We start from the raw sequence: 13,119 nt of genomic DNA, 5'->3' as shown, positions 1-13,119 counted from the left end.
CTATTGGTCTTATCTTCTCTATCTAAACTCGCTCTTGGGGCAGCAGGGTGGCTCAGTCAGGTAAGCATCAGACTTCAGGTCAGGTCATGATCTCGCTATTTGTGACTTTGAGGCCTGCATCAGGCTCTGTGCTGACAGCTCAGAGCCTGGAACCTGCTTCGGGTTCTGTGTCTCCTTCTCTCTCTCTGCCCCTCCCCCACTCACGCTCTCTCTCTCTCTCTATCAAAAATAAGTATGCATTAAGAAAAATTAAAAAATAAATACATAAATTCACTCTCTTGATTATGTCACCAGTCCCATAAATTTATACTGTCTGTATCCAGGTGACTTTCAAATATATAGCTCTAGCTCAAACATCTCTAATAAACTCCAGACTTGAGGGGCACCTGGATGGCTCAGTCAGGTAAGCATTAAACTTCAGCTGAGATCATGATCTCATGGTTCGTGAGTTACAGAGCTCCGTATTGGACTCTGTGCTGTCAGCACAGAACCTGCTTTGGATCCTCTGTCTCCCTCTCTCTCTCTCTCTGCCCCTCCCCAGTCTGCATTCTCTCTCTCACTCTCAAAAGTAAGTAAAACTTAAAAACAAAGAAACAAACAAACAAACAAAAACTTCAGATGGCTTTCCAGGGGAATTCTACCAAACATTTAAGGAAGAGTTAACACCTATTCTGTTCCAAAAGATAGAAATGGAAGGAAAACTTCTAAACTCTTTCCATGAAGCCAGCATTACCTTGATTCCAAAACCAGACAGAGACCCCAAGTGGGATTTATACCTGGGATGCAGGGCTGGTTCAATATCTGCAAAACAATTAACATGGTTTATCACATCAATAAAAGAAAGTACAAGAACCATATGATCCTCCAATAGATGCAGAGAAAGCATTTGACAAAATACAGCATCGTTTCTTGATAAAGACCCTCAAGAAAGTGGGGATAGAAGGAGCATACCTCGAGATCATAAAAGCCAAATATGAACGACCCAACACTAATATCATCCTCAATGGGGAAAAACTGAGAGCTTTCCCCGTAAGGTCAGGAACAAGACAGGGATGTCCATTCTCGCCACTGTTATTCAACATACTATTGGAAGTCTTACCCTCTGCAATCAGACAACACAAAGAAATAAAAGGCATTCAAATCGGCCAGGAGGAGGTCAAATTGTCACTCTTCGCAGATGACGTGATATTCTACACGGAAAACCCAAAAGATTCCACCAAAAAACTGTTAGAACTGGTTCATGAATTCATCACAGTTATAGGATATAAAATCAATGCACAGAAATCCATTGCATTCCTATTCACCAACAATGAAGCAACAGAAAGAGAAATCAAGGAATCGATCCCATTTACAATTGCACCAAAAACCATAAAATACCTAGGAATAAACATAAGCAAAGAGGTGAAAACTCTATACACTGAAAACTATAGAAAGCATATGAAAGAAATTGAAGAAGACACACACAAAAAAAGGAAAAAAAGATTCCATGATCCTGAATAGGAAGAATATTTTAGGTAAAACTTAAATATTGTTAAAATGTCGATACTACCCAAAACAATCTACATATTCAATGCAATCCCTATCAAAGTAACACCAGAATTCTGCACAGAGTTAGAACAAATAATCCTAAAATTTGTATGGACCCAGAAAAGACCCTGAATAGCCAAAGCAATCTTGAAAAAGAAAACCAAAGCAGGAGGCATCACAATCCCGGACTTCAAGCTATACTAGAAAGCTGTAATCATCAAGACAGTATGGTACTGGCACAAGAAGAGACACTCAGATCAATGGAACAGAATAGAGAACCCAGAAATGGACCCACAAACCTAATCTTTGACAAAGATTAATCTAATCTTTGACAAAGCAAGGAAGAATATCCAATGGAATAAAGACAGTCTCTTCAGCAAGTGGTACTGGGAAAACTGGACAGCAACATGCAGAAAAATTAACCTGGACCACTTTCTTACACCATACACAAAAATAAACTCAAAATGGATGAAAGACCTGAATGTAAGACAGGAAGCGATGAAAATCCTAGAGGAGAAAGCAGGCAAAACTTCTTTGATCTTGGCCACAGCAACATCTTACTCAACATGTCTCCGGGGGCAAGGGAAACAAAAGCAAAAATGAACTACTGGGACCTCATCAAAATAAAAAGCTTCTGCACAGCGAAGAAAACAATCAGCAAAACTAAAAGGCAACTGACAGAACAGGAGAAGATATTTGCAAACGACATATCAGATAACGGGTTAGTATCCAAAATCTATAAAGAACTTATCAGATTCAACCCCCAAAATACAAATAATCCAGTGAAGAAATGGGCAAAAGACATGAATAGACACTTCTCCAGAGAAGGCATCCAGATGGCCAACCAACACATTAAAATGCTCAACATCACTCATCATCAGGGAAATATAAATCAAAACCACAATGAGATACCACCTTACACCTGTCAGAATGGCTAACATTAACAATTCAGGCAACAACAGATGTTGGCAAGGATGTGGAGAAAGAGGATCTCTTTTGCATTGTTGGTGGGAATGCAAGCTGGTGCAGCCACTCTGGAAAATAGTATGATGGTTCCTCAAAAACATAAAATAGAACTACCCTACAACCCAGCAATTGCACTACTAGGTATTTATCCAAGGGATACAGGTGTGGGGTTTCAAAGGGACATATGCACCCCAATGTTTATAGCAGCACTATCAACAATAGCCAAGGTATGGAAAGAACCCCAATGTCCATCGATGGATAAATGGGTAAAGAAGATGTGGTGTATATATATATATATGTATACATATATGTGTATATATACATATATATATATATATATACACACAATGGAGTATTACTCAGCAATCAAAAAGAATGAAATCTTGCCATTTGCAACCACATGGATGGAACTGGAGGGTATTATGCTAAGCGAAATTAGTCAGAGAAAGACAAATATCATATGACTTCACTCATATGAGGACTTTAAGAGACAAAACAGATGAACATGAGGGAAGGGAAACAAAAATAGTATAAAAACAAGGAGGGGGACAAAACATAAGAGACTCTTAAATATGGAGAACAAACTGAGGGTTATTGGAGGAGTTGTGGGAGGGGGGATGGGCTAAATGGGTAAGGGGCACTAAGGAATCTACTCTTGAAATCATTGTTGCACTATATGCTAACTAATTTGGATGCAAATTTTTTTAAAAAATTTAAAAAGCAACTTTAAACTCCAGACTAGAGTCCATTTGGCTAATAGGCATCCCAAATTTCACAAGATCACAGAACTGATCTTTCTCCCCAGACCTGCTCCATCTACAGTCTTCCCCATCTCAGTTTACCACAATACTATCTTTACAGTTGCTTGAGTCAAAAAAAAAAACCTTTCAGTCATTCGTGACTCTTCTCAATCTCCAATCAATATCCAATCTGTCAGGGAGTCCTGTTGGCTCCACTTTTTAAAATATATCCAGGATTAAATCACTTATCGCCATGTTCTCTGCTACCATTCTGATCTGAGCCACCCAAATGTCTTACTTGGATGACTTCAGTGGCCTCCTAACTAGTCTTCCTGCTTCTACTCTTGCCTTCCTACAGCATATTCTCAATAACAACCAGAGTGATACCTTTTAGTCAGAAAATGGCTAAAATAAAGAGTAAATAATAACAGGTATTGACACGGGTATGGAGAAATTGGAACCCTCATTCAGTGCTGGGAAAAGTATAATGTGGTGCAGCCCTTTTGGAAGACAGTTTGGCAGTTCTTCAAAAAATTAAAAATCTGACCTAGCAATTTTAGTCCTGAGTCTACACCCAGGAGAAACTAAAAACATACATTCACACAAAACTTGTACATCAATGTTCTTAGCAACATTTTCATAAGAGTCAGAAAAATGGAAACAACCCAAATATCCATCAATTGAGGAATGGATAATCAAAGTGTAGATATGTCTACACAATGGAATATTAGTCAGCCATAGATAGGAATGAAGCACTGATACATATTATAAAACATAGATAAACCTTGAAAACATTATGCCAAGTGAAAGAGACCAGACAAAAAAAGGCATATATTAGATGATTCTGTTTTTATGAAACGTGCACAATGGGCAAGTCTCTAGAAGCAGAAAGTCGTGTTTGTCAGGGGTTTAGGGAGGAGAAACGGGGAATGACTGTTAGAGGCATGGGGTTTCTTTTCCAAGTGATGAAATGTTTAGGAATCAGTGGTGATGACTGCACAATATTGTGAATATATTAAAAATGACTGAATTGTACACTTTTAAAGAGTGAATTTTATGGTATATGAATTATATTGTATATTTTTAAAAAAGACCATAAGGATTCAAGCTTCTTTTCCATGGTTTCCTTGTACAGGACCAGCAGCCTGGGCTGAATCTACTACCACACAGGATTTAGTCTTGTCTTTGAGCTTCGCGAGTTTCATGGAAGTCAATCAATAAGGAAACCATCCTTATGTGACAAATGGAATCTGAAGTTAGAAGATTTTCCCTGGAAGTACACTTCCGGGGAAAATTTCGATATAAATCCTTTTATCAGCGACTCTCAGGTAATACAATTGAGGCTATCTTTGTGGTTTAGCCCAAAATAAAGAAATATTCTTTGGAAGCCTGGTGCTTCTATTGACCAACTCTAAAACATTAGGACACAAAATCAAACTTCAACCAATCCCACATAGGAATTTTTGTCAAAGTAGAATAGCCTATTTCCAGATGATCTGGTTTTATATAAAGTTTATGAAGCCAAGGGACACCGAGAATCACATTCTCTTAGACCAACTTTCTCAAATACCAGATGTCTGAACTGAACATTTGGCAAGTATTAGAGGGCAGTCTAAATTCTGATTTGTATTGTTGATTAAATAAATGTCCATATGTTTCTAATACTGGGCATGTAGGTAGCAAAGTCAATATACTGTCATGAGAATTAGGGGCTGATTTATATCCTTGTCTAATCAAATAATCATCATACTTCCAGGCTGGGGTGAACTCATGATATCTGCAGATGGGCGTAAAAAGTTGTACAGATTCAGCAAAGAACTCTCAATCTTCTCATTTGGGCAAGCACTTAGTTGAGAGCTGAGCATTTGTGCTGTTAGACATGGAAGGTGTAATTTGCATCTGAAAAACTCCAAGTGTAGGTTTTTTAATCAACTGCCTCTATCATGAAAGTATTTCAATAGAAGCCCCGCAAAACATGTAATTCGGTCTAGACTTACATTTTGATAAACTAACTCCAACCTGTACCCTCCCTGCATTTGGAGTTAAAGTATATTAGTTTGGGACACTACACTACAACGCTTTTCTCTATAAATGTTTACTGAATGACTAAATGAATGACTTAAATGTATATTATAATATCAAGACAATGATAGAGTTGAATATTTTTCTTATATACTTCTAATAGGTATGCCAGGTGCTATGCTGTACATGAACCATTCTCAGATGACAAAGAGTCTGGAAGTTTTTTCCAACAACTTTATGTTCTAGGTTGTTTCCTTATGTGTCTTCCCCACTACATGGTAAGCTCTTTGATGATATTTTCACCCCTGCATCCTCCACATAATGCCTACTCTAGTTCAAGGCCCATAAGCAGATTCTCAAAACAACAACAACAACAACAACAACAACAAAACAAAACAAAACAAAAACCCAATAGGAAAGACATACTGAATAGAACTAATTGGGGTTGTGCTTTAAGTTTCAAGTTTCTGGGTGTAAAGCATGTTTGAAGGTATAAAGACAGACCTACTCCATTCCAGAAGCTTAAAGAGGACAGCTATAATGTTTTCCCTTCCTTTGGCAGCTGGAGTGTAGGTCAATGACTAATCATGGCCAGACAGACCTTTCTGTAGGGACTTTGAATCTAGAGGAAATGACTCAGATGCAGGGTTACTTAGAGTTTGAGGCATCAGTGGCAGAACTGTGAATTCACAGTACAGCTGCGACTCACCAGAGACAGTGGGAACGGAGCAGATTCCTAAGTAGCCCATTCCTACTGTAGGAATCAATGGCCTCTTCTTGCCCATTATCTTCATTCCTGCCCCAGCCTGGCTCTCCAGACTTCTGTCAATTCACGATCTACCCAAGAAAACTGAAGAGTTCTCTTGACGGCAATCAGAAAGTACAAAAATACTAAGGTTACCCTTCCTACTCATTTCCTTCAAAGACTTATCACTACTTACCCATTAACTCACTCAAATAATGCTTATGGTTTTCCAGCCACACTGCTCTCTCAGACTTTCCTAGCCTTTCTGTGAAATAAAGGTATGTTTAAAAAAAATCTAAATGTCTTTTTCCATTTTAAATATCTAATATATTGAAATAACATTTTCCCACTATTTTAAGGAAATGAAGAAAGTAGCGTAAGAAATTAAAAAAAAAAATCCAATATGCATATAATAGCCAAAGATGGCAACCACCAAAATGTGCCTCGTTGGATGAACAGATTTAAAAATGTGGTGTATCCACGCAATGTAATATTTTTTCAGCCATAAACAGCAATGAAATGCTGGTCCATAGTTGTATAAAAACACTATGCTAAGTGAAAGAAGCCAGATAATGGAGATGGTTGCATAGCATTGTGAATACACTAAATGCCACTGAATTTACCCTTTAAAATGGTTAAGATGGTGAGTTATGTTATATGTATCTCATCAAAACAAAAAACGAAAATACAATATACAAAAAAATTAGAAGAGATATCAAAGAGAATATTTAAAACAAGATCCCTTCTGTTTATAATAGAGCAGGGTGGCCTGTCGGAAGAATTTTTCGGCTGGCAAAATCTTTGCGGTTGCGACTTTTCCTCAGAACTCTCAACAGAGTTATCGATCATTATGTTAATCCAGTTTTCATATTAAGAAATAACCTATGTTTTGGTGAGAGGAAAATAAAGCTCATTCAAAAGGCTTTTCACTTAACTCTGATCACAGTCACATACCATTTCATTTAGATATCCGTAAGGATGTTGTGAAAATGAAGTATAATTTAATGGATCTTGATGGATATAATTTTTCCGCTCTGGCAAAGTTGAAAGTTCTTTCTTACATAGTAGCATCAGTTACTCAACTTTCCAAAGATGTAAGACTTTACATGGGGAAAATAGGCTGAAGATACTGGGATTTATGTCACTCTTCAAACTGAGATAACAAAAATGCGCTGCTAGTTTCTATCCCATAATTCATAGCTCATTATTGAAAAATTGTTTCAAGTTTGTTCAGTGGAATCCTGGGAAATGACATTTACTCAATTTTTTATTCTAGAATTTTAAAATTTGTTTGTCTTTTATTTCCATCATTTCCACACTTCCCCCCAAATCTCACATACAGCAGGGGTAAAAAAATATATATGTGAATACATATCCTCACATATACATCTAAGACCCTCAGTTATTGCTTTCCATCCCCAACAGAACTGAAAAAGAAAACCCCACAACATAGCAAGTATCCAACTTTCAAAGTATAGGTTTCAGTCTATTTGTATCAAAGCCAGAGTTAGTGTCTTTTCATTCTACTAAGGAGCCAAAATGGCAAATTATTTCCTGATTTACGTTTCCTAATTACTACTGAGGGTAAAGTGAAATGCCGTCAACTTTAAGTTCTATTTCTCAACTTATTAAAAAATGTGTGTTGCTTAAAAAGAAATTTTCAGTACCTCTTGGGAGAAAAACCTCAATATTTCCCCATCCAGGTTGCTTGGAGGAAACCGTCTTAATGCTTTTGCAAACACTCAAAGTGTTTCCTTTCAGAAGTTGTTAAAATACAATTACTGCATTTACATGTAGCGAGAGGCTTCATCAAAGTGGCTTTTCACCGCAGCCTCTTCAGAGCAGGTGCCTGTCATTAAATATGGTTCTCTCACCTGATTCATTTCCCATGCTCTGGAGGGCTCTATGTGAGAGCACTAACTCACTCTGCATTCATAAGGAAGATGTTATTGCCAATTCCACGAAGCCTTCTGAGAAACTCATCAGTGCTACAAACTACTGACCTTACCCTAAACCCATCTGCTTGCAGGCTAGCTGACTCAACGTCTCCTGCCAGCCATCCGCACACACGTGGTGTTCTTTGGCAGATCTGTGAGCCGTCAGGAATGAGGAGGAGCTCACATTTTTAGAGAGGGTCACTGCAGAGAAAAAAAGAAAGGGAAAACCCTAATTAGAAACATTTCTGCTCAGGAAACCAAAGGCTAACTTAACATGCTTTTGCTTTGCTTGCGTTTGTGTTTCATTGTTTTAATTAAGAACCACTTGATGAGTGCTTGCCCTGTGCTTAGCACTGCTCTCAGTGTTGTGGAAGACTGCAAAAAGTGAATTAGAAATGTTCTCTGCCCTCCAGGAACCACAGGCTCTAGTGAAAGACATGGGCAGTTCTTAACTTTTCTTTACGACTTACAAGATGACCAGAGGCAGCACTCAAATCCCTTGAGTTTATCCCCCTTGAGTTTATCCAGTGATTTGCACAGCTATCAGGGGTTAGTTGTCACTTTGTTCATTTCATTTCCTTTCAAGAGAGTATGTGAGAAGGCAAGGGTAGGCAAGCGATGTTAAGTTAGGACTAATTTGGTATATGCTCTAATTCCTATTTTACAATAGAGCATCCTCTCTACTTCCTATGCCATAGATTACTTGTGAAACACTGTGCAATTAATCACAGCACAAATGATGATCATGGTGTGGCCAGATGATGCAAAGGACTGAAATAAGAGCTCAGTGAATGGAAGGATGATGAGTATGGAACAACAGAATTAATCAAACCCAAGATTACAAACTGCAACACTGGATACTGGTGGGAGATGCCTTTAGGTCCTGTCCATGTAAGGAGCTAGGTAGATATCTATTTCCTTTGGATCTAGAGCAAGAGCACAGGAAAGACGGAAGACCCGCTTTTTTAAAAATAATCAATAATAATTTATTTCAAAACTTTGAATATAGTTTGTTGGATTTTCCATTAGCATTTTACATTTTTTTCTCTTTATTTTCCTCCAAGATTTTATTTAAATTCAACTTAGTTAACATACAGTGTGGTATTAGTTTTAGGAGTAGAATCTAGTGATTCATCACTTACATGCAACACTCAGTGCTCATCACAAGAAGCACCCTCCTTAATGCCCATCACCCACTTAGCCCATCCCCCCACCACCTCCCCTCCATCAGCCCTCAGTGTGTTCTCTATCATTAAGTCTCTTATGGTTTGTCTCCCTCTCTGTTTTTATAGTATTTTAATTTTCCGTCCCTTCCCCTGTGTTCATCTGTTTTGTTCCTTCAACTCCACATGAGTGAAATCATACGATATTTGTCTTTTCCTAACTGACTTATTTCACTTAGCGTAACACATTCTAGCTCCATCCACTTTGTTGCAAACGGCAAGATTTCATTCTTTCTGATTGCCAAGTAATACTCCATTGTATATACATACCAGCTCTTCTTTATCCATTCATCGGTCAATGGACATTTGGGCTTTTTCTATAATTTGGCTATTATTGATAAAGCTGCTATAAACATCGGGTGCCTGTGCCCCGCTGAATCAGTACTTTTGTATCCTTTGGATAAATACCTAGTAGTGCAATTGCTGTATCATAGGGTAGTTCTATTTTTAACTTTTTGAAGAACCTCCATATTGTTTTCCAGAGTGGCTGCACCAGTCTGCATTCCTACCAACCAGTGTTAAGAGGGTTCCCCTTTCTCCGCATCCTTGTCAACATCTGTTGTTTCCTGAGTTGTTAATTTTAGCCATTCTGACAGGTGTAAGGTAGTATCTCATAGTTTTGATTTGTATTTCCCGGATGATGAGTGATGTTGAGCATTTTTTCATGTGCCTTAGCCATTTGTATGTATTCTTTGGAGAAATGTCTATTCATGTGGAAGACCCACTCTAATACCCTATTCCAGGAGGTGTCCGTGATATCAGAATGACAGAATATTAATAATTGTTGAAGCTGGGTGATAATAAAGAGTCTAAAAATTGTATTCTAGCAGCTATATGGTCATAACAATTTAAACCCAGATGTTTTTACATATAATATGGACATTTCAAATAACAAAATAACTTAGGGGGAAATGTTCTGTGTGTTGGAAATAACATCTCTGAATCACTACTGCCAGCTGTTATCATAGTAAAACAAAACAGATGAAATTGGTCAGTAAATTCTGTGAAGTCACTTAGGACTTATTAAGCTTAAATAGCTGATAGGTGTTCCAGTGAGTGGCCAATGGCAGAAACACACAGCTCACCACAGTCCCACTCATCAGAACTGTCCAAGCAGTCGGCTTCACCATCGCACCAGCGCTCACGGGACACACACTCATGATTCGCGCATTCGAGTTCATCGTCTTGGCAAAATGCTGGCATGGGGAACAAGAAGCGAGACGATGGAAACATTAAACAAGTGTGATCATCATTCACATGCACATTATCATCTGTCAGCAAGAGCAGGGAAGGAAGAAAAGCTGCGGGTCCCTGAGGCCTCCAAACAGGTTTCAGGACAGAATAACTGAATTGGTAAAAACTCCTATCACAGATGCCAATCCATGCAAATAGCGAGCATTTAAATGATACTACCATCTCCAAGTCACTAAATTGTCTAGTTCTGACACCAGGATTGGAAAAGTGGTACCCAGAGCAGCAGAACTTCCAAAGATTGAGAGAACAGCGTTAAAATCTGCTGTGGCATGAGGCCAGCACTGGGGATGAGCAGAATGAAGTGACCACAAGATGGAAACCAGCTCTGTCCACATACATGGATAATGTTTATTCTTTAAAAATCTCTACTATTAAATGACTCCCTGAATCACATACTAATTCTGCTGGTTTTTTTTTTTTTTTTTAATTTTTTTTTTTCAACGTTTATTTATTTTTGGGACAGAGAGAGACAGAGCATGAACGGGGGAGGGGCAGAGAGAGAGGGAGACACAGAATCAGAAACAGGCTCCAGGCTCTGAGCCATCAGCCCAGAGCCCGACGCGGGGCTCGAACTCACGGACCGCGAGATCGTGACCTGGCTGAAGTCGGACGCTCAACCGACTGCGCCACCCAGGCGCCCCTCTGCTGGGTTTTTAAATCATAGTGACACTCCTTGATTGCCCGCCTGCCTAACATCCATTTCCTTTCTTCCTCCTTTTTTAAGGGAACCTGATTCTGTTCAGCTTCCCACAGCTCCAGAAGATCCTGACTAGTGTAAGTGGGACATTGCATTTTCTAGCTACAACTATTTTTTTTCTGAGTATAGTTACTAGCCCAATGGAAAAGATGGGACCCAAGATCAGAGTTCTGGCCTACCATTTCTTGGGTTGTGCTTTCCAAGATAGTTCTTACCCAAACCCTGCTGGCCAGATCATGCATCCCAACCTGGGACAGGGGCAGCCTGAAGGAAACAGCACTTTTTCTAATTGGTTTTCACTAAGGGGTGCTTCTTTTTGCAATCCAGCTATTTAGGTGGTATCTTTTCTAATTCACACAAAGACCCCTGAATGCTAGCTGGAACCTTGTTCAAAGTTGGCCAATCTGAGTGAACGCTTAAGTGATATTCCAGAGATGAGGGCAAGGTCATCATCACTCCTTCTCACTGGATATGATCAAGAAAGCATGGCATCTCAGTTGCTCTTGGCAGCCATCTTTTGACTCTCGCAGATCTAGTCTGAAGTCAAGCTGAACTTAAAGAATCTAAGAAGAGGTGCTGAACTCCAACATCTAGCCTCAAGAATCCTTCCTGTACTTGACTTTGAAAATGATAATACAAGACAGTGATACATATGATATAAAATAAAATAAAATAAAATAAAATAAAATAAAATAAAATAAAATAAAGTCTTCACTGTTTAAGTCAGCCTGAGCTGGGCTTTCTGTTACTAGTAGATAAAATATCTTGAGAGATCATTTTTTTCTGGTTCTAAAACTAGTGGCCATTCATTTAGAAAATGTAGAAAAGACAGAAAAGCAAAAACACTTAATAATCCCACCACCTAGAGATAAGAACTGTAAACTGTTTCTTGTGACTTTCTGATCTTTTCCTATATGTGGGTATCAGCACTTTAAAAATTCACGACAATAGTGCACATAATACTTTATGTTTTGTTTTATTTGCCTAATGACATGTAATGAACCCAGGAGAAATTATTCTTTCCATTTGATTTTCCAAATGCATATTATTGCATTTTAGGGTTGTATTTTCTGTCCCCTTTTTTTATATAGTTGGATAAAATTATAATTTTTCCATATGATAAATAATACTAGAATAATATCACTGTGCATATAATTTACACGTTATGTTCTTGCATATATTTTTATAAGTGGAGATTTGTTCGTAAGATCTGAACATACTAAAAGCTTTTGATACATATTTCCAAATTTCTAGATTATATTCAAAATTAGAGGTAATCAGTGTTTAACATATAAAAAGTTGTGTTGGTCAATTCAAGGTAAGCACTTACAACAGTTTTTCTCATCCATGGCATCAGGGCAGTCTGGGAACCCATCACAGATAACTGTGTGCTTCAAACATTGTTTATTGGATGGACATTCCCAAAGATCTCTCTCTTTACAACCTGAAGACAGAAGAAAAGGTTATTTGCAATAGATGTGGAGATAAAAATACTGATGGATTTGATGAAGCAACGTAGAAAAATTATAGCACAAAGTCATGATTTCTTTCTTCTTAAAAAGTCTTGACTTCTGGGGGTGCCTGGGTGGCTCAGTCAGTTAAGTGTCTGACTCTTGATTTTGGCTCAGGTCATGATCTCACGGTTCGTGAGATGGAGCCCCACGTCAGGCTCTGCGCTGGCAGCATGGAGCCTGCTTGGGATTCTCTCTCTCCCTCTCTCTCTGCCCCTCCCCCACTCACATGCTCATTCTCTCTCTCCTCTCTTTCTCAAAATAAATAAATAAACATTTTTTAAAAAGGCTTGGCTTGACTTCTGTATACCATGAAAACTGTAATTTTTAGAGCAGAAATATTCGATAATCTCCATGCTGCAATATAAATAGGACAGCTTTCCTAAGAGAAGATCAAAAGTGACATATGGGAAAAGGGGGAAAAAATGGAAAAACAGCTATACACTGACACTCATCTTTAGCTGTTCTTTTTGCCTTTGGAGTCCATTTGCCAATGC

The 13,119-nt window shown here is 38.4% G+C and overlaps 1 protein-coding gene across 3 annotated transcripts in view; it reads right to left on the bottom strand.

Moving 5' to 3' along the window:
* CORIN (corin, serine peptidase) overlaps positions 1-13,119 on the bottom strand; it is a 260,812-nt gene that overhangs the window by 41,870 nt on the left and 205,823 nt on the right. For all 3 annotated transcript variants that reach the window (XM_043572726.1, XM_043572727.1, XM_043572728.1), the window contains 3 exons: positions 12,442-12,555; positions 10,246-10,356; positions 8,009-8,138 (listed from right to left, as the gene is read on the bottom strand). In XM_043572726.1, coding sequence (XP_043428661.1) covers positions 8,009-8,138; positions 10,246-10,356; positions 12,442-12,555 — 355 coding nt within the window. The remainder of the gene's footprint in view (positions 1-8,008; positions 8,139-10,245; positions 10,357-12,441; positions 12,556-13,119) is intronic.

The sequence above is a fragment of the Prionailurus bengalensis genome, chromosome B1 (assembly GCF_016509475.1).
Source record: "Prionailurus bengalensis isolate Pbe53 chromosome B1, Fcat_Pben_1.1_paternal_pri, whole genome shotgun sequence".
NCBI classification, from domain to species: Eukaryota; Metazoa; Chordata; class Mammalia; order Carnivora; family Felidae; genus Prionailurus; species Prionailurus bengalensis.
This window is presented reverse-complemented; position numbering and strand designations above follow the sequence as displayed.